We start from the raw sequence: 21,629 nt of genomic DNA, 5'->3' as shown, positions 1-21,629 counted from the left end.
AATCCAATTTGCCTGATCTGAATTCTGAATTAGCTATGATCGGCGCATCACTAATTAAAATACTAAGTAAAAGGCCTCAAATTTGAAGTACAATCTGGGATGTCGTTCTATCAATTCTTCAATAGGTAGATCTCGTCTTTCATAAAGGCCGAGGTCAGGGATCTTGGGCCTAAAAAGGTTGGTGACCACTGGTCTACAGTTTCCATGTTGTCTAGTCGTGTAATATTTTTGTACTATCTTAAATTACCACATGATGTCACTATTGCTCAACATCTGACGCATTTTAAATCACTTTAAACACCAGAAGGCATAGACACTATTTACGTTCCCTCAAACTAATTTTTGATTGGTCAATTTTTAAATCTCCTTTTTGGAATAATATAACTAAAATCAGAGGTATTGCTTCAATAAAGTCTTCTTCACATGATCCTACTTTGTCTATTGAAGTGCTGAAAACACGCACACGCAGACGCACACGCTCATCCTTCTCCTTTTTCCACTATAAGGAAGTGAGGCACATGACCATGCGCAGCTGACGTCAGAGTTTTATACCGTGCAAAGTTCAGGCAACAAGAGTAGGAGGCATGTCTCAGCCGGCCACTCACCGATTGCTGTGACATGGGAAGCCAGAGGAAAACCTTCTGTCCAGCCATACATCTACGTACACAAGCCTTAGAAAAAACTTGAGATGCCACCCACCAAACAACAGGTATGTGTGGGGTTACAGACTGACTAAACTGGAGTTTTGCCTAGGGTTCATATTAGTTTGAAAGGCTAATTCACATATCTCACAACAGACTAATTTTGACAGCTGCTGTTGTGAGGTTGCCTGCTGTCATAATTCAATTGTTTTTCTCATTTAAGTGCATTCAAAGCATTTCTGTTGCTTAGAGACTCAACTTCTAGGAGGACAACAAAATAAAGATAAAATAAACAAGGAAGCTTGACTGATTTTAATCGGGTGCTTTATAAGCATGATTTGTTTGCACTCAAACTAATTTGTTTGTATCAGGTTTAAACATTTCAGCAAGAGACAAGCCAACTATTGTAGAGCATTAAGAATATTTTACGCAGTGAATAAAATAATGAGATAACATTCGTGTGCTGTATTTAGACATTGAGTGAATAAACTGGTGGGAATGTGCAGTGCAGACATGTCATTTCTTCAGGAATGTGAATTGTCCTCCCTGTAGCAAAACAAGCTCACTTCTTTACATCACAAGATCCCATTAACATGTGAACAGCTGATTGTAAGATGTGATTGTCTTTTGGTAACAGAAAGAAGGCAGTTGCCGATTTGCCTTTTAATGAAAATATATTGTTCATTAAACATTAAACACTTCAGTTTCAGTGTTTATACTGTACATTCCTTTGTGGCAACTTCCTATAAAAATGTTTTTTTTGCTCAGAGCTTCAGGTATCAAGTTTGTCTCAGGTGTTTGAGCTAAAATTCCTAGAGCTGTAAAATTATCCCATTGTTATTTTTATTTATTTATTTATTTTAAGGAGCCAGTTGGAGAAATGGACCGAATCAATAAGGAGAACGGGGAACTTAGTGCGTCAGGGGAGAGTTCAGAGAGCATAGAAGTGAAAACTACCCAAATCCAAAGTGAGACAAATAGGGACCTGAAAGCACATGAAGATCCAGTGGTGCTTCTGAAAGATCAACTAAATCAGCTGGGTACTATAAGCCAACAGTCGCCAGAACAAAGAGACCAAGAGCTCAACAGACTTCTGCTTCTGTTCATCCAGGTACAGAAAATCAGTGAGCTGATTATTCAGTTGATCAAACATTATACATTGGCAGTCATTTAAATATGATTAATTGCATACAATATGTTTAGTTTATATACAAATTCATATATTTTACAAACACACACAAACACACTACTGGTCAAATGTTTGGGGCTGGTAAGATTTTTGTTTTGTTTTTGAAAGCCCAATGCTGCTTTATTTTATCATATATAATACAGTAAAAACAGTAAAATTGTGAAATATTAAAATGTAAAATAACTGTTTTCAATTGTTATATATTTTAACATGTAATTTATACCTTTATTTGACCTTCTAACTCTAACACTCGTAAGTCGCTTTGGATAAAAGCGTCTGCTAAATGACTAAATGTAAATGTAAATATTCCTGTGATGGCAAAACTGAATTACTCTCATGCCATAACTCCAGTGTCACATGAATCTTCAGAAATCATTCCAATATGCTGATTTTTTTGCTCAAAAAACATATTATTATCAAAGTTGAAGAAAAAATACGTACTGTTTAATATTTGTGTGGAAACTGTGATGCATTTTTTTCAGTATTGAAAAATGATACAGTATTCTTTGCTGAATAGAAATGTCAAAAGTACAATATTTAATTAAAATAGCGTATTTCAAGCCTTTACTTTTTAATTTCTTTAAAAAAAGTTACTAACCCGAAACATTGAGCAGTAGTGTGTATATTTATATATAATTCATCATAAAACACACTTCTGTCAAGGGTGTTTAAACATTGATTTATAATGTATATTGGTCATATAAAGTCTTGGGCTCTAATCTCTTTAAGAACTTACATTTTACATTGACAAACACTCATGACCTACTCCGATGCAATCACATTCACAGGCTTAGTGCTGTGTGTGCAATGTGTGGGGGTTTATACACGTTTTTTGACTTACAACTCCTGGATTCTTACTGGGATTTAACCAAACATAGAGTAAGGCACCACATCCACCATCCACTTGAAAAGTCACACAGAAGTAGGGATTGAAGTTGGGAATGTTGAAATATTCACACAGCTCAGTGAAATGAAACTTGTGTTGTTATGAAAATGTTCATTTTTTCAGAAGTTCGCTTCTGGTTAGATGTTTTTGTTTCTTCTTTGTGATCAGTGCTGATTATGCTATCCATTTACTATTATCATGATTGCCTTTGTTAGAAGCATGTCATAAACATCTCAAACCTAATATATTGTGTTCATGCTTAAATATTAGCAGACATAATTATTCCACTTGCTCTTTATAAGGTCTCAGAGAGTAGCAGTGTCCTTGATGATCTGGAACTCCAGGGCTTGGCGCTGCAGTTTGGAGAAGCTCTTGTCTGTCATATACAGCAGAGAGTGGCAGAAAAGCCTGCAGGTACCCAAAATAACATTTGCAAAGGTGTAGTTGGCAGTTGCATTAGTGAGGTCACTAAAGGCCAAACAAAAAGCAAACTGAGATGTTCTGTTGGTGTTTGAAGGGAAGCTGCTCACTTCTTTATTTCACAAACATGTGGCAAAATAAGTTGCATGATAGTGTTGACCATCCTTGCTATTGTCTGTGTGATGCATTTGTGTTCATTTCTTTTTATAGTTTCTTAGTTGAAATTATTATACAAAATGGATGTTGGTGTGGAAGGAACTGAAAACCTTACTTATCTGTTGTATGCTGATCTAAGATCAAATTATTTTAATTTTGCTGTCTGTTATTTTTATGGCTTTGTTTAAAATAGAGGAAGCCCGATATGAATTGGAGCAGTTGTTTCAGAGGTCAGAGGTCAGAAGCAACCAAGGATGGCTTCTGCTCAAATCAATATCTCTTTTGTCTAACAGAGACTCTGTAAGTTTTACTATTAAATCTTTAATATATTCATACAATCAGCTCAATAATTACATTGCTAGTGTTTAGGTAATAACTATTATTATAAAAATTATGAATTATTATTATTAAATTATTATAAAATAATTATTTTCTTCTAGAAAATTCATTTTTCTTGCTATGGTTTTATTATACAATTCAGTGTTCTAGATGTCCTACAGTAGATCTGTCATTAAAGCATTCCTCTGTTTGATAGAGGACAATCCTGTCTAGTCATGTTTTGACGTTCTTGTTTTCTTTGAAAGGAGGTTGGCGTTATGATCAAGACAGGTCTACCGGCTGCGTTAGTCAAGTGTCTGTACCTGTTTGTAGCTTTGCCTCCCCGAAAAGAGAGCTTTGTCTCTCGGAATGATGTCGAAGAGGAAGTCAAATGCTCTTTTCAGGACAATCTTACTCAGGTTTTTTACATTTTTACATGTTTTATTTTATATTGTGAATAGTTACACCACAAATGCTCAACTTGTTTATCAAAATGGGATAATGCTGCCCCATTAGCACTTCCAGTTTCATAAGCAAAGTTGCAAAAAATGATTTACTTCTTACAGTGTATGACCATTTAAACAAAGTTTGCATACATATCTAAATCATCTAATGCATTGGTGTTAAACCTTCACCTCTGCTCAGGTGATCTTGCAGCTGTGCAGGCATGTGTGTTTTGTGGAGGGTCTGTTGGAGACCCAGGAGCTTTCAAGCATGATCATCTCTCTCACACTGCTGTGGGATCAGTGCAGCCCCTCATGGAGACAGCAGGCATCTCGTGTGCTCAGAGCAGTGTCTGCTGCACAAGCTCACAACACTGTACCTGCACTGCAAGGTCAACAACTACACACACAAGCTCTAGCCCATTCATTGTCCAACTAAATGTATCTTATATCAGAGCATTCTTATCAGAATATTAGTTTATTGCACAAGTACATTGGTGTAGTAAGTCTACTGTAGGTAATATCGAATTTTTTCAACAAAATGATTATATTTTGGGTAAATATAGATAGGCACTGTAAGCATATCATCAGATGATGATGAATTTGATTTGCTTTCACATGATGCTGATTACTTAAAATTACTTGTTGTCGCAAACCTCTGATTACATAATGTTTTTTTTTTTTTGCTGGAGACCTCCATTAGGTCTAGGCAGGGCAGCAGTTAGAAAATCAAGTCAGAAAGTTTGACCGGGGACATCTGGTCTTGAATCCAGTGACAATAAGAACAAATTTACGGACTAATTTACGGAAACTTAGTTCCTGAATGTTTATTTGTATTGTTAGAATATACTTCAGTTACTTAATACAAGTGTATTTACACTTATTTTTGGTGTTTTGTTTTCTTTAGCTAGTAACTGCATGAAGATCTGCATCCAGAACATGCATAAGATCAGTGAGAACATCCCTGTTCATGTTCTAGCTGAGGTGGCCGTGAGTGTTTTCAGCTTTGTGAAGGACTCTTATCCAGTCAGCCCTGCTCTTTTTGAAGAGTTTGAGAACAACGATGGCTATAGCATCTTTCAGGCCATCTTATTACGGTAAATTCATGAATTTTTTGGGGGGAAAATCTTTAATATAATATGGGACTGTCACTAAATATTGCACATATGAAAGGCACACAACTGAAGACTATATGTCTTTGATGCTTTAACAAGTAGGTGGACCACCACCTTCAGAAAATGCATTTGCTTACTTCGTTCTTAGGTACTTTCCATTCCTTTTTGTAACTCTCTTTCTTCCTCTCAGTCTCAGCTCCTTCCTCCTGCAAGTTTCTTTTTGAATGCTGCAGAATTCAATAATTAAAGAGCTCGTAATGAGATCAGCAGTAAATTGAGCTCAATCACATTACTGATCATGCCAGGCCCCTCTAACTCACTGTGTGTCTGCGTTTCCTCACAGCAAGGGTCACTGCAGGACAAAACTGCCCTCACTGAACAATGGGTCTCATTCACTAAGCATGCGTACGCACTTATTTGTTCATAAAACCTGTGTGAAAACATTATTTTGTTCGTGCTTATATCCAACAGAAATTTTCATGTTAAAAACTCTTCTGTGCAAATACTGTAAGTAAAAGTGCTTAGTGAATGAGGCCACTGTTATCTAGTTGTCTGTTAGTTACATTACCATTCAAAAAGTTGAGGGTTGTAAGATGTTTTTGAAAGAAATCTCTTATGCTCACCAAGGCTACATTTATTTTATGAAAAATACAGTAAAACAGTAATATTGAAACTGTTGGCTGAATAAATCAACCAATGATTTATTTATAAAGAACACTCATCGTAATCTACCTGTGCATCTATGTAACCTGCAGAAAGAGTTCATGAAAAATCCACACAACTAATGCAAAAACTGACAGCATGCTATATTTAGTATAATAGTAGCCATATTTAATAAATGTAAATATTTGCAGCTTGAATGTAGCTTAATAATATACTTGCTCATAAAATCTTGATGGGCCTCACAAAGAGTCGGGCCCCTTACACACCAGAGTAGAGAAGCATCAGGTAGGACTGGCTGGGGAGCAGAATCCTAAGCTCTTTAATTAAAGCTGATGAGGGGTTTGCACTCAACAAGCCACAAGTTTCTGTCACTGAGCCATTTAGTGGAGTCACAACGAACTGGAGAGGAGAGCTAACGAGGTGTCATCTCCCAGATGCTTTGCTCATCATAGAGGAAGAAGGGTTGAAGGAGTAAAAGAGAGAGAGATAGTAAGAAAGCAGAGGGTGGGCGATGGATGACATTGTGTGGGATGGAACAAGATGGCGAGAACAACAACGAGAAGAGAGGAGGAGAGCGACTGAGAGAGGAAGAGGACTGTTAATAAACTTCTGTTTATTAACACTACCACATCAGCTGGCGCAGTTGATGCCATCTGGTGTAATGGCCTGGGTGCCACGCGCCCGCAGGCAGATGGCACCCGTTTTACCGATCATTATTACACCATCAGCATGTGCGTGTGGCAGACGGGTACGGTCCCCAAAACCAGGCATGGCAATGAAAGATTTTCTAAATGTTTTTGAAAGAAGTCTCACCAAAATTGGATTTATTTTATGAAAAATACAGTAAAACAGTAATATTGTGAAATATTATTACCACTTAAAATAAATGTTCTATTTAAATATATTATAAAAATATATATATTTCTGTGATGGCAAAGCTGAATTTTCAGCAGCCATTACTCCAGGCTTCAGTGTCACATGATCCTTCAGAAATCATTATCATATTCTGATGTGGTGCATTTCTAATTATTATCAATCTTGAAAACAATTTTTCTGCTTAATAACTTTGTGGAAACCATGATGCATTTTTTAAGGATTCTTATAGAGCGTTCAGAAGAACAATATTTATTTTAAATATAATTTTGTAACATTGTAAATTTATTGTCAAATCTACTGTCACTTTTAAACAATTGAATATGTACAAAAGTATTCATTTCTTTCAGAAAAATTGTACAGCCCCTAAACATTTGAACAGTAGTGTTCATTCATACTCTGTTTACTGTGAAAGACATATTGACATATTTTTGCCCCTTTTGTAGCTGTGAGGAGCAAGTGACAGAGGAGCACTTCCTAGCCGTTCAAGACCTTCTAGGCCTCATTGCGTCATTCACGCTTTTTGGCAAGGCTGAGCTGAAGGTTGCCATATGTGTGAACAACCCCCAACCGCCAGGCTTCACGTTTGACCCCACCCTGACTAACGGTAAGCTGCCATGACAGACAGTGAGAGCCACTCTGCATCTCTGCTACGCCACCTCAGGGTAACGCCACAGAAAAGGCAATTATGTCCAGGATGATGAAGTGTAGCTCTCCTCACTAACCTGGTTAAACCACCCTGCATCCATTCTCCTCATCCATACAGCAATTCTCCATTCATCACCACCAGAGCACCTCACTCCTGAGAGAGAGAAAAACAGCCCCTTTTTTAACCTCTATTTCATTTGGCTTTGATGTGATTTTAATTATGGGTGAAATTCAATCAAGCCAATCAGTCTTTTTCATATGTTGATGCATTTGAATGTTGATATAGTTCTCATTTGCATGAGGTCTTAGTTGTATATAATGTCATCAGTAATGCTTCTGTCTCACAGTATACTTCTAGGAATGGCGTTTCAACTTGTCACTGAATATAAGCTCAACTAGTTGCTTCATTTCTTCCTCTCATTCTATGTGCCTGAATGTCTTTATATCTTCAGGTTCGCCAGTGAAGAACCTCACAGCCTTCAAGATCATTCAGTCCTCCTTCTTGCGCTCAGGCAACACAGTGATCTGCGGCCAAATCCTGCGTACCATCCAGATGATCTGGTCTTGGGAAAAGGCTAACTTCTTCCTGCTGGAGTGGTCTCTGCAGTCTCTGGCTCAGCTGGCTGAGTGTGTGTGGCAGAAATCGGCACCTGTTCACCTCATTTTCTTTGAACTGCTTGAGACCGTCATCTACCAGCTCTCCTACATCCCACACGAGACAATCAGGAAGGTCCAAGCTGTGTTGAAGCAGGGTTGTTCGGAGGCCTTCAATGTCGCAGCTCTGGACTGCTTCTACGGGCTCATCATTCACAGCGGATTGCTGTCTGAAGTCCTGAGTGATGGAGGACTGATGGAACAACTGTTGTTTGAGCTTAAAAGAAGAGCAAAGATAATCAGAAAGGCTGGTGTTGCTGGTGAGTCTTTTGTTTTTTTTTCTCTGTACTGTGAATTACAAAAACAAGACAGTTTGAATTGCAGATGTCTGATCCTGATCTGAGATCTTATTTATTGACAGTAAATGAAGTTGAGGAGAAGGCTGACAACTATGAGAGGAAGTTGACCACCAGCATTTTGAATGTGGTTGCCGCCCTGGCCTTGCAGTCAGTCAGAAACACTGGTTAGTTTAAGTAATTTTCTTTATAACAAGTATTGAACACTGTTAAAACTTTGAACATGAAATCAAATTTCATGTTTAATTTAACATGTTACTTGCTGTTTCTTTGTGAAATTTACTGTGAAAATTGTTTCTACACCAATTTTTTTAAGTGTATGCAGGAGATCATTAAAATAAAATAGAGGTTAAAAACATTTACAATTGTTAAAAATTTATAATAAATACATTTATAATAAATAAATAAAAAATCTGACAAATTTGAGGTAAGGAGTTTGAAACCATAGTACATCCAAAGTCATTATATCTAATCAGTCTCTTTGCTTAATAGTATTCATCAGGGACTTAGGAATGATTCCCTATGTGAAGATCTTTCTGGATGTTGAGCAGTTCCGCAGTCCAGCTCTGTGCATCCTGGAGCAGCTGTCGGAGGTCAATCCAGAGGAATACATGAGTACTGCCATCGGAGCCCTCTGCTCCTCCACTGAGAGTGAGATCAGACTCAAACAGGATCTCTTACAGGTATTTACTCCATTGCTGCTTTTTATTTTTGGCTAACCCACATTCTTAGTCCCATATGCCTGCTGAAACGGTGATTTTCCATATTTATGTCTGACTTTCTGTTTTTTACTGATTTCTTACGCATGTAAACATGTTGAAATACAAGTCACAGTTTATTCCAAAGCATGATTGGATTATAACTGAGAGGACTCCTGCTAAAACTAAACTGAGCTCAGGTATCATGTACCTGTCTGTAAATTCAGCCTCCATTCCTAATTCTAACAAATTATAACATGTTTAAAGCATAATGAGCCGGGGAATGTATTATATCAGCTTTTGGGAGCCTTATTCCATTATAGCCAAATTCAGATTGATTTGCTAATATACTGTTAGCTGTTAACTCAAGCTTCATTTGATTAAGCTTGCAGCCTTGTGGTGTGACACACACAAAATTATGAGCAATATCAGATCAGAGAATGTGAGAGAAATCCAATTATGCATAACTATGTTATTCAGTTACTGTACATGTCCATTTTTTAGATTCAAGCGCAGGAATACTAACCTGCAGACCATTAAAGTGTAACTGGGTTAAGGTTGCTGACAATTGGATTCACCCCTACCACTCTGTGAAATGTGTCAAAGCCATTCTGATTACTTCTATTGGTCCTAATTAGGTTTGTGCTTCATTTTATGACACATTAGCTCTTTGATGTATTAGCATGGTAGATTGAACAAGGGTTAATCCATTTTGTTCTAGGCTCTTCAAAACAGGAGACCCCTCCTGTTTCCCTTTTCATAGTGATGCTTTATATCTGAACAGATATTCTGAACACATCCTGGGTAGGCATAGTAAAACCTAATAATAATAATATATTGTTGATTAAAAAGCATTAACATCTGAAGTACACTACTGTTGAAAAGTTCGAGGTCAATAATAAAAAAAAATTCCCGCATGGATTAAATTGATCAAAGTAACACTAAAGACATTTATAATGTTACAAAAGATTCCTATTTCAATTAAATGCTTCAATCAAATATTTTATATTCATCAAAGAATCCTAAAAATAGTATCATGGTTTTAACAAAAATATTGAGCAGGACAACTATTTTCAACATTGATAATAAAAAGAAATGTTACCTGAGAAATGTTACCTATTAAAAAGAAATGTTACCAAATCAGCATGTTAGAATCATTTCTGAAGGATCATGTGACACTTAAGACTGGAGTAATGGCTGCTGAAAATCTAGCTTTGCCTTCACAAGAATAAATTACATTTTATTTTACATTTAAAATAGAAAATAGTTATTTTAAATTGTAATAATATTTCAAATGTTACTGTTTTTACTGTTTGTTTTTTTTTTATTAAATAAATGTAGCCTTGGTGAGCATAAGAGACTTTAAAAAAAGCATTTATCAACCCCATTAGTGTACTTGTAATAATCCCTTATGCTTTGCCTTTTCACAGTCTATCATGAAAGTTCTGGAAAACCCAAACAGTTGGAACGCCTTCCGCACTTCTGGAGGCTTTACTGGCCTGCTCTCCATAGTCGTGGATATGGAAGGATCTCTGCTGGAAGCCCCAACGGGACCTTGGGCCACACTGAGCCGCCAGAGCCTTGTTGAGCTGCTGCTCCTCACCCTACACACCCTTGCCCTTGTTGTGCACGTGCACCCCGTCAATGGCCACTTTTTCCACACGACCGGAGTCTGTGAGAAGCTGGCCGATGCTCTGATGCAGCTGGGCTGTTTCCAGAGAGGGGTCCCTGTGGAAACAGACAAAGAAAGCTCAGACTGCAGGACTTTCCAAGAGTTTGTGGAGGCAGTGGAGAGGCCAGAACCTCAGTTGCCACCACCTTTAGGAGACTGTGTTAAGCTGCTGGGATTCCTGGAGCAGTTTGCTACCTGTGTGAGCTTGGTTGCAGATCCATGCGCAGGATTGCATGATAATAATGATGCTGGTGAGATTCAGAGGACAGGAGAGCCATCTAATGACGATGAGGCATTGAACCACACTAGGGCTGCAAGTGTCTCATATGTATCAACAGATTCTGGGAGGTAGTTACTCTCAATCAAATGTATATATTTATAGGTATAAGATTGCTTTTATTATATTATATTATATTTTATTTTATATTTTTTTGTCTGGACAATCACATATAAATCACTCCATAAAAGATGTACAGCATGATAGTTATTTTATATAGATTTGCTGTTGTCTATTATTTTCTGTCTGTCTATCATTGTTAAACATTGCTCATTCATTACTTATTCAGGGCTTACTGTGACCTCACCATTCTTCATCCTGGAGCTGTTAAGCTGATCATGACTCTTCTGCCTAGTATTTACTGTCCCAGTGACCCTTGTGTATGTACAACCACAATCATGTTCATATCTTCTACATAATTTGTATTTGGTGTAATGAATAAGAGGCAATAATGACCTTAGAATAAATGACCCCAAACTTTTGAAAAGTAGTGTATGCAAAGCTAAATATGTGTTTGTTTTTGAGCATAAAGTACAATAATTGCAGACATTCTCTTCTTTAGTTGTCTGAAGAGCTGCAGTTGGCTGTGGCTCATCATGTGCAGACTCTGGTGAAGTCAGAAAGAAACAGGCAGATCATGTGTGAGTTTGGTCTGGCGTCCACACTGCTGACTCACTGCAAACATATCCTCATTGACAATTCCCATTCACTACACCTGCCCATAGTACGGATCCTTGAGAAACTCGCATCTCAATCCATGGATCACAAGTGCCTCAGGTCAGCGTAAGCAGATGCAGTTGACATGCTCATGCATTCCTCATGACAAATGTTAAATATATGATATGAAATGATAGATGAAGTTTACATGTTTTGTATGCTATTACAATAGTGTGCTTTATCTTAGGCAGTTCCTGTGTCTTGGGGATCCTCTGATGTGTAGTGGAGAAAATCGGCTTTCTGTCTCCTGTGAAGTGGCCAACATCACAAGTACAGTTCTTCCTAGTCCTCACAGACTTTCTTTTTTGGATTACTTCCTGTTTCATGAAAACATTGATCATATTTTTACATCTATTGATTGAAGAGGCTGTTTAGATTTTCATAATTATCTTTTATCTATTGCAGACCAGACAAAAGACTCTGTAGAGGATAACAGAAAATCCTTAAAAAAGGCAATGAAAAGAAGCTTCAGTCTACTCAAAACATCTTCAGACAGTGGGACAGTAGTTCCTCTTCATAGAATCATAAGTCTTGTCTCCATCACAACGCCACGGAGCTTTCAGCCACACAAAGTCTCCATTTCCCCTTCCTTTGTGGAGTTTGACATGACAGACAGTGGCTATGGGTAAGTGTTTGCAGATATCCTCACAAATTAATCGGTTTATAGACAACAATACAGATTTGTGTCCTTTAAGGCTGTGGTTGTCAACCAGGGGCCAGGGCCCACTGAGACCTGCAAATTTGACATCACAGTGACCACAAAGGATGACTTCAGATTATTTACATAAAAACAATTGATATTAATTTTATTTTTATTATATTTAATATTCCAGTACATTGAATTATACATATACGTTACGTCAAGAAGTTAACTGAAATCATATTTTTAATTTCCCCCCTCAATAACTATTGGTTTTATTTAACATACTCTTCTTGAAACTTCTGGGATCACAAAATGATTGTGGTTAATTTATACTGTATACATATGAATTTATACTGTACAACCACAGCCTTAAGGACACTCCAAGTTTCTGTTAATAGGAATTTTCTTTGAATATTATGTTGGACAGTGGGGTGCTTTGAATCAAAAAGTTGAGAACCACTGTCTTAGGGACTTTTTATAAAAATACAATTATTTAACAGTGATGAATTAAACTGAAAAAAGAAAAGTTAAAAGGCACTAGTTTTGGACCAGAGGTTAAATTTACCACATCATTGCCAAACGTAAAATGTCACCGGAAGTAATGTTATGGATATATTAATTAAGCTTTGTAATTAAGCCTTGATTATTCTGTTAAATGGCAGATAACCATTTTGTCTCCACAGATGTCTGTTTCTGCCATCCCTTGCCACAGTGAAAGGTGTCAGTGCAGACTTTATCTCCACAGGAGGCTTGGGCACTGGTAAGAAAATCTATAGAATTACATTGCTGCATAAAAATAACCGGAGATTCAAATAGAAACCCCATCTAAAACATCAGCCATAAGTACATCTCAATTAATTTGGTATGAAAAATAAATATTCTAATAACTTCATAAAAGATTGGTTCCAAACTGATTTATCTGCTTCAGAAAGGTCCCATTTACCCACGTACCCATTTACACTTTTATAAGATATATAAAAGTGGAATGCAGGTCCTTTTCTTCTTATATAGCCTATCCTCTTGTTTATCACTACAGACTGCAGAGGCTTCCCTCCTTCAGCTGGCCTGTCTTTCTCCTGCTGGTTTATGATTTGTAGGTTCAGCTCAGCCTGCGAATCCCACCCTGTGCGTCTGCTCACGATAGTGCGCCACATGTCTCGTGCTGAGCAGCAGTTCAGCTGCCTGTCTGTCAGTATCTCTGCCACCGACTGCTGCTTGGTGATCTCCACTGAGGAGGAACCTTATCAGTTCTTAGGTGAAAATGTTCACTTGAGGTTACTTTTTATTTACACTTCTGTACTAGTTTAGGCATGTGTTATTTACAGTACTTATTTTATTCTACAGACATGATGGAGCCAGACGAGCAGATTCCCAGCACGCTACCATCCTCAGTGCGGTTTAAATGTTCCAAACAGCTGATACCAGGCCAGTGGCACCATCTTTGTCTGGTTATGGCCAAAGGAATCAAGAAGAGCTGTTTAGTCACTGTTTATCTGAATGCAACAGCAATTGGAATAGCAAAGGTTGGTGCAGGGAGTTAAGGATAGTTTACCCAAAAATTAAAATTCTTTCATCATTTACTCACCCTCCTTTCATGTTGTATCTGACTTTGTATCTCCTGTGGAAAACAAAAGATGAATTTTTCAAAAATATTCTGACTGTTCTTTTACAAGTAATGAAAGTTTGACTTAAGTGACTTTGTGAGAATATTTGATGTTTTGTTATATAGTATGAAGGATTTTTCCAAAAAGACGAAAGTCAAATGTATTTGGAGTCGGTACGATTTTTTTATGTTTTTGAAAGTCTCTTATGCTAAAAACAGTATTGTAAAATATTATTACAAAAATATTTTTAATTATTTAAAATAACTGTTTTCTATATCATTATATTTTAAAATGTAATTTATTCCTGTGAAGACCTTTTTTTTCATTAACTGACAAAATCTCTCTCTATTGCTCTCTTTGAAGATTAAATACATTCAGCCGTTTCCCGGTCAGTCCATCTCAATGGATCCCTCTGCAGTCATTGACGTGTGTGGGATTATTGGCACTCCATCTCTATGGAAACAGCATGCGGCTCTGGTCTGGCGGGTCGGTCCTACATACTTGTTCGAAGAAGTTTTGAGTTCTGATCAAGTGGAGACTATTTATGGGCAAGGCACCAAATATATCGGCAACTACCTTGCTCTCAATGCCCAAGGTGAGAAAGATTGCTTCTCTGTCCAAAAATAGTTCTGAATTTAATGGAAATCTGTATTCACACGAGTACATGTGTTAATTAGGAGGTGAGACAGATGGTGCAATGTCCCAAATCAGGATGGTCTCCCCGGAGAGGATTTCCTTTGCCATAAACATGGCGGTATCCACCATCACTACAGTAGTAGACATTAGAGACCAGTACAACGAGGTAGACTGTCGCCTTATAGCCAAAGAGGTGCTTTTATTTAGCTTTTTTTTATCCTTGCATTGAATTATTTTGATTGTTAAATCATGAGTTACAGTTATTCATGCATTATTTTGATCACAGATGGGGATTACGTCACGTGATAATTGTACTCCTGTCTTCCTGGCTCATAACATCAGTCAGCACCTCAGTGGAACTGCTCGTACAATTGGGGCAGCCCTGGTTGGTTGTTTTGGTAAAAAGTCCACTAGCTACTTCTCTAAAGTGCTTACTGTGTGACAAGACTGCAGCATTTTTGTTTTTGTAGTGAACTTTTAATTTGAGGCTGATTTTACTCTTTGTTTTCCAGGTGTAAGGACGTTCAAGTCATACAGTGCCGCAAGTAGCTTCCAGTATGTTGGTGGACCTGCTGCCATTCTGAGTTTGGTGGCAATGGCCTCAGATGACCGCTCCTTGTATGCTGCTATCAAAGTTCTGCTCTCTGTTTTAGAGACAAATCCTGTGATGGATCAGGAGATGAAACGGACCAATGGCTATAAGGTAGTGCTGTTAAATAAAGTAAGTTAAGACTTGAAGTATAATGATTCCAAGCTGCAGATTTGATTTGTTCTGTTTTTTCAGCTCTTGTCCTTCTTGCTGAAGATGAAGTCTAAGCTGATCAGCAGCAGGATTTTCCAGCTCATTATGGCCATAGTGGGCACAATGGAGCTGGGCATTTTCACTGTTCGCATTCCAAACATCACTGCCTTCCAGGACATCTTCTGTGACTTTGAGGTAAGTTTTAGATTGGTATGGAATGTTTCTTCATAGGTACATTATTTTCTGCTCCGGTGAGTTAAATGGCATTCTGAATGGCTTTAACTCAATATTAATAGAGCTGTTCAGTCATGAAGTCAATTTGTCGACTAACCCAGAAGGCTAACTTGCTGGCTGTCACTACAAAGCAAATCTGGTCATGGCTAAGTCTATATTTAGTGACAACGTTCTTCAAATACTTTGAGTGTTGTGAAGGTCTAATAAGATGACACAGATATTCACTTTTAAGAGCTTCAGGACTACTGCATGGACAGGTTTATTTTATGTTCCGGTTATAGTTTTCCTTTTAGTTATTGAACATGTGGGTTAGTGTGTATAAAAATAGTGCTAACTGTACTTTCTGTATGCAAAACAAGGAAGCAAGTGTATGTGCTTGATTAATGATGTGCAGTTAAATGAACAGATCTTTTAGTCCTTATGTAAAACATTTTTAGCAAGGTACACTACTATTTAAAAGTTTGGTGTCTGTAAGATTAAGATGTAAGAAGTCAAAACTTCTTTTTGAAGTTCAGAATTATTTAATTAACAGACAGTTCAAATTAACAGCATTTATTTGAAATAAATCGTTTGTAACATTATAAATGTCTTCATTGTCAATTTCATGTGTCCTTGCTAAATACAATTATTAAAATCTTTTTTTTTTTTTTACTGCCATCCTAAAAACTCATAGGAAAATCCAGAGGAAATCCACGACTCAAATGCTAATTTTGTTGCTAGTTTTCTATTGTTTCGTAAGACATGAAATTGCAAAAGTATTGTCATTTCTTCAAGTTTCCTTTTTATTTTTCCTGTAGGTGTGGCAGAGTGCTCCAGAAAATCTTGACATTTGTGTTTTAAATCATTTTGTTGATATCCTGAAGTCATCGAGGTACGTAGGCTACTGATGTCAGGTTGTTGCGAATTTGTTTAGTTTGCAGCATAAAGAGATGTGAAACACATGGCTCACTTCCTGTTTTTCAACCATGCAACCATGCCAGTGCTGTTTGCTGTGGATACATGTTTATGATTGTGAGTTTATTTCCAGTGGGAGTCAACAGAATGCTGAAGTCATGCACAGACTCAACATGATGAGCAAACTCCTGATCCTGCTACATGATAACAGTGTGACCCGCAGGAAGGTGTCCGTCATCTGCACCATCATCAGATCCCTCCTCGAGGAACATTTCAACACCACAGACATCAAGAGGCATGTCTGTTAACTGTTATAGGTTAACTTGAATCATTTGTTGCATTGTTGATTATCAGACAATTTTGGGAAAATCACCAATGCTTTAAGACACAGAATTAATAAAAATGTCAACCAGTGTGATTTCTTGACATTCCTGTTTGTTCAAACAGGATTGGACTCTTCTTAGTTCATAGTCTTTTGCCTCCGACTTTGAACGAGAAATGCACTTTCTCTGATTTGGATTTTGATGATCAGTCACAAGGTACAGATTTCTGCAATAAATGTTCACTTTGTTCATGATTTTAGATTTGTGCTCTGCTCCAAAATCTTGAATTTTGAATTTTGAAGGAAGCTCACTGCTTACATGCTCTCTAAACTCTTTGTGGCTCTAGGCTGGCGTCAGACTCCTGGGAGATCAGTTTGGATCAGGAACCAGTTGCTCTCTATGCTGTCTACTCTAATCATCTCAAACAATTCAAGCATGTGAGTCAAGATTAGCAATGTAATTGTCCTTGTTTCTATGAACCCACTGACAAATAATTTAATGTAGTGTTCTAAATATGATGATGTTTCTTAAATGACAGTAACCAGGAGGAGGTATTCTTCGCACTGGGATCCGATTGGTTCCTCCTATTCTTACAGGGCCACATCCACACCAGCACAGTGCTGCTGGTGCTCACACTGCTTACTCATTTCCTATCATATCCAAGCATCCTGGCCAAATTCAGAGAGGGTGTGTCACCAGGAACATTAGTGGAGACCATGGAGATGCCCACCAATATCACAGGTAATTCCAGATGAAATTTCAAAAGTACCCTCATTGTGATCGCATGTGATTGCTATGTACAGCACATTTATTTTTGATTTATTTTAGATAATCTGAAGTCTCGCTCATGGTCGTTTGAATGTTTGAGCTGTATCTGCCCGGGGTTTGAAGTCCTGCAGAAGCTTCTTGTCAGCCACATCCACCTGCCTCAAGTTTATGGAGCTATCTCTGCACTGCTTATAGGAAAATCTGATTTCCAGGTTCCTGCTGGGCAGGTAGAGGTCACATTGCCTAATTGTCTGATATGTCAAAATGTATTGATTTGTAATGTTCAAATGACCAGTTCCCCTCTCTGTTTGTATGTCTTTCATGGTTGTGATGAATTTTGAGAAATTTTATGCTATGCGTTGTCTTTCGGATGGCAGGTGGATGTTGACATGATGCTTCAGAGTTTGATTGACAGCTGCAGTGATAGATCTGAGGGCGTTCAACTATGTGCAGATGCCGCTTGTGTTCTTTTAGAGTTGATTAAGGTTATCATTACTAAGGTAAGTGTGTGTAAATTGCTAAATTTATTGGCATAACATGATATACTTTTATTTATATTTAAAACATTCAGATTTTATAGCAGCTGGAATTGGGTAGCAGTTAAAGCATCGTGCTCAAAAAAAAAAGGCAATACTGGAATAGACAGACAGTTGCATGTCTGCTGGATGTAATCTTGTACATATTCTTTGAGAGGCAGTTAGCATGATTACAGTCACTTATTGCAAACCGGTTGCATAATCCAGTTACTTAAAGGCATTATCTGTCTCACCATAGTCATTGATGCAAGACCAGTAAAACCAGCTTTACTCAGGTTGTGTATTTGTATTACTCTAACAAGCCTGTAACAGGAAGTGCAGATGGCTGGGAAGTGCATTACCCGGGTAGTGTGATGCAGTTTCTCTGCCTGGTGAACAGTTTGTTTCCTCAAGAACCTCTCTGGACCTCCCCTGATTTCCTAAGTTCACTGGCCAGTGCTGTTTTCCCCTTTGAAACCCCAGAGGTGAGACTTTTGGGGACTGTACCTTTTTTCTGTGCAATTTAAAAATATACCCAAGAGACATTTTATTGTCCCATAGGCAAGCAGTTTACAGAAGTGGTATTCTGCTTCTCATACAGAGCTCTACAGGTGTCCAGGGTATCAAAGAAAGTGGCGAAGTGGTGGGGGAGCCCCTCTTGCTCCGTCCCTCCCACCCAGGCAGGAAGCAGGTGTGTGACTTCATCCGCATCCTCTTGATGGACAGCCTCATTAACATTCCTGTCAAAGATGGTTTTCATCCTTTAATACAACTAGTAGAGGTAAGGGATGCAAAATATTGATATTTAAGAAATCAAACTGCTTTTTCACAATATTATGCATCTTTAATTCATTAAGTATACATTCTATAAACATTATTGCTGTTGTTGTTATTAATAATAATAATAACTAAATAATAATACCATAACTTAAATAAATACATTACAATAATAATTTACTTAATATATTTATAAATTATTATGTATTTATTTTTTATTTTAATACTACTAATGATAATAATTTATATTAAATATATATTATATTAGAATAAATAAACACTATACATACTGTTTGTTTTTAAAGTGCGGTTTAATAATAAAAGGTACTGCTATTGCAATGCAGTTATATCTGAACTGTTAAACCAGCATCTGATACTGTGTATAATATTTTTCCTCCATAAGGTGCCACTCTTTGCTCAGTTTTGACGATGAGACTGTGCACGTTACTGCTCACTGGGGGACAGTATCTAGCGGATTATACAGTCAAGCTGGTTGCGCTCTTGTGGACTGTAGTGAAGACCTTTCCCCCCAGCATTATTTTAACATTCTGAATGATTTGTGTTTAGTTTTCCCCAGATGGTGTCTGTCAAGAGCATAGGCAGAGTTTTCAGACTGAACTCCTGGAGTTTGTGATGGACATCATCCACATGACAGGACAGGAAGAGGGCCAGTCTACTCACGTGACCAGAGATGGTAAAATATATCAGACAACATATAAAACTTCTTAAAATTAATTTGTTGAATGTCAGAAATTGACTTTATCTTTTTGGCTGAAATTGTATTGTAAAAATAAGCAGGGTTTTAATTTTTTTATACCATTCACATGTCCCACTATATTCTACCAAGATCCATCCAGGTCCAAGCAGGAAGGAAAAGCTGCTGTTTTGGTTGAGAATGTGGCATTCTTCAGTAAAATGGTAGTGGAAAAACTCTACTCTGGAATGTTTGTGGTAGAGCCAGAGAACCTCCTGGTCTTTATGGCTGAACAGATAGCAGTGGTGAGTTTATCTTCTGATTTATCCAATGTTCTGTATTACTGTTACAAACCTGTATTTACACTGCATGTTTGTATTGACATCAGGCACTGGAAAAAGGTCATGGTCATCGGGAAATAACGGTCAGCGTTCTGTACAAACACTTGAACCGAGCCCTACTTTACTTCCTGTCTCGACCCAGACAGACTCCAGCTGAGCAGGAACTCGTTGTTCAAACACTTCGCATGTTACAGCAGCACTGGGATGTGATCATGGCAACATACAATGCCAATGTCCACTTCATCATCTGTCTCATGCACTGCCTCGTCCTTGTCCGCTCAGGCAGGTGGGTTTCATTGTTAGTGATAGTGGGACCTTTCACTAACAGGTTACACTTTGTTGTCTTATTTCTAAGTATTAAAAAGCACAAGTCCAACATATCACTGGTTATTGGATGAAAAAAATATTTGCAATCCTAAAATTATTAGTTTTAGACAGATAGCTAGCTAAATAAATAAATAACAGGTGTTAAACGTTAATTAAACTATATGTTTTCCAATATTTTAATAACAGGATTGCAAAATCTCATATAAAGATGTCTTGTTTAATAAAATTATTTATAATATAATTAGTATACTTAAATATTTTCCTTAATTCAGGCACCTCCTTTTAATATTCATTTGCTGAATAAGAAAAAAAATATTTTAAAAATTGCTGTCTTCTAGCTTCCTTGAAGGGTTTGGCTGTGAAGTCCATAAAAAACCCACAAGAAACATCTGGAGGCACATCTTCCTACACAAGAACAACCGGGTGATGTCGCAGACCAATGTCACAGATTCAGCAGAAGGTCTGTTTTTATTCTTTTATATATATTTACTTATTTGTTTAGTTTTGTTTTGTCTGCCAGGCACACAAGTAAAATTAAAAGCTTTGAATATGGTTGTGATCCTAGTAGTGGAGTCGGAGCTGATGCTGCTTGTGGAAAGCACCTGGAATAGAGTCATGAGGGAGCGGAGACAGGCGCTAGAGGAGGCATATAAAATCGACCTGTCTGCTAAGTCGGGCAGCAAGGAGGGCCAGGTTTCTATGGGTGATGTGAGCCCTCTGTGGGAGGAGACGGCCATGAAAGCTTGGCAGCTCTTTATAGGTCAGTCTCTGCTTGTGTGTCAGCATTTGAGATTATTGTCAGCCATCTTATTTTGTTCCTCTTGCTTTAGTTTCGGTTGTATTTGACTGATATAAGTGGAGATTGGAGTTGGATATTAATAGTATACTGTATGTTATTTTCATATTTTAACATTTCTTTCAGACTCTCAGAAGAAAAAAGCAAATAATGGTCACCAGAAGAGGGCAGGATTTCTCAGCAGTGCATTGCAATCTGTTCAGAAGAGGTTTGGGAAGGATTCAGTCTGCACTCCTGAGGTAGGACAGTCATGTTTGTATTTAACACACGTTTTCTGTTATATTCCAGTGCCTTGATGCGATGCATGTCCAGAACCACTTTACTGAGTGTACCCTATGAATGATATTATGAACAGACAGGAAGTGATTGGTTTAGTCAGTGAGAATTCCTTCACAGGTGCCCTCACACCATACCAATGTCACCGCAACCGGAAGCCGCCACCTACCCCGTGGCACTGTCTCAATCCTGTCTCTAAGTCAATTTGGATTATTACAGCTGAGTACACCTCAGCGGGCAATGTAATTGATATTTGTTCATTTTTTCCATGGGAACACTCACTAGAACATTGCGTTTGCTGGTGAAGGTTAAAGACACTGTTATTGTTGTTTTTTCCTCCCGAAATGCGGCCCACATCATTAGTTCCCACCGCTGAAGACGTCGCCATCTGGA

General features: G+C 37.8%; 1 protein-coding gene across 1 annotated transcript in view; it reads left to right on the top strand.

Annotated features, from left to right (window-relative positions):
* Positions 1–559: 559 nt before the first annotated feature.
* LOC107673934 (WD repeat- and FYVE domain-containing protein 4-like) overlaps positions 560–21,629 on the top strand; it is a 41,811-nt gene continuing 20,741 nt past the window's right edge. The window contains exons 1-39 of the mRNA XM_016467767.1: positions 560–709; positions 1,507–1,752; positions 3,019–3,130; positions 3,486–3,592; positions 3,877–4,029; positions 4,256–4,445; positions 4,961–5,150; positions 7,151–7,311; positions 7,805–8,266; positions 8,368–8,469; positions 8,795–8,985; positions 10,431–11,020; positions 11,239–11,329; positions 11,512–11,726; positions 11,854–11,936; positions 12,072–12,291; positions 12,993–13,069; positions 13,346–13,564; positions 13,654–13,832; positions 14,277–14,508; positions 14,591–14,742; positions 14,836–14,947; positions 15,062–15,252; positions 15,334–15,486; positions 16,323–16,396; positions 16,553–16,714; positions 16,867–16,958; positions 17,089–17,179; positions 17,281–17,483; positions 17,571–17,737; positions 17,888–18,010; positions 18,349–18,510; positions 18,627–18,806; positions 19,370–19,496; positions 19,650–19,801; positions 19,885–20,123; positions 20,503–20,624; positions 20,730–20,924; positions 21,087–21,199. Of these exons, the coding sequence (XP_016323253.1) occupies positions 689–709; positions 1,507–1,752; positions 3,019–3,130; positions 3,486–3,592; positions 3,877–4,029; positions 4,256–4,445; positions 4,961–5,150; positions 7,151–7,311; positions 7,805–8,266; positions 8,368–8,469; positions 8,795–8,985; positions 10,431–11,020; positions 11,239–11,329; positions 11,512–11,726; positions 11,854–11,936; positions 12,072–12,291; positions 12,993–13,069; positions 13,346–13,564; positions 13,654–13,832; positions 14,277–14,508; positions 14,591–14,742; positions 14,836–14,947; positions 15,062–15,252; positions 15,334–15,486; positions 16,323–16,396; positions 16,553–16,714; positions 16,867–16,958; positions 17,089–17,179; positions 17,281–17,483; positions 17,571–17,737; positions 17,888–18,010; positions 18,349–18,510; positions 18,627–18,806; positions 19,370–19,496; positions 19,650–19,801; positions 19,885–20,123; positions 20,503–20,624; positions 20,730–20,924; positions 21,087–21,199 (6,651 nt within the window). The 5' untranslated portion in view covers positions 560–688. The remainder of the gene's footprint in view (positions 710–1,506; positions 1,753–3,018; positions 3,131–3,485; positions 3,593–3,876; positions 4,030–4,255; positions 4,446–4,960; positions 5,151–7,150; positions 7,312–7,804; positions 8,267–8,367; positions 8,470–8,794; positions 8,986–10,430; positions 11,021–11,238; positions 11,330–11,511; positions 11,727–11,853; positions 11,937–12,071; positions 12,292–12,992; positions 13,070–13,345; positions 13,565–13,653; positions 13,833–14,276; positions 14,509–14,590; positions 14,743–14,835; positions 14,948–15,061; positions 15,253–15,333; positions 15,487–16,322; positions 16,397–16,552; positions 16,715–16,866; positions 16,959–17,088; positions 17,180–17,280; positions 17,484–17,570; positions 17,738–17,887; positions 18,011–18,348; positions 18,511–18,626; positions 18,807–19,369; positions 19,497–19,649; positions 19,802–19,884; positions 20,124–20,502; positions 20,625–20,729; positions 20,925–21,086; positions 21,200–21,629) is intronic.

This window comes from Sinocyclocheilus anshuiensis, unplaced genomic scaffold (genome assembly GCF_001515605.1).
Source record: "Sinocyclocheilus anshuiensis isolate Anshui unplaced genomic scaffold, SAMN03320099.WGS_v1.1 scaffold292, whole genome shotgun sequence".
In the NCBI taxonomy this organism is placed as follows: domain Eukaryota; kingdom Metazoa; phylum Chordata; class Actinopteri; order Cypriniformes; family Cyprinidae; genus Sinocyclocheilus; species Sinocyclocheilus anshuiensis.
Note: the sequence above shows the minus strand (reverse complement) of the source record. Positions and strands in the feature narration are given on the sequence as shown.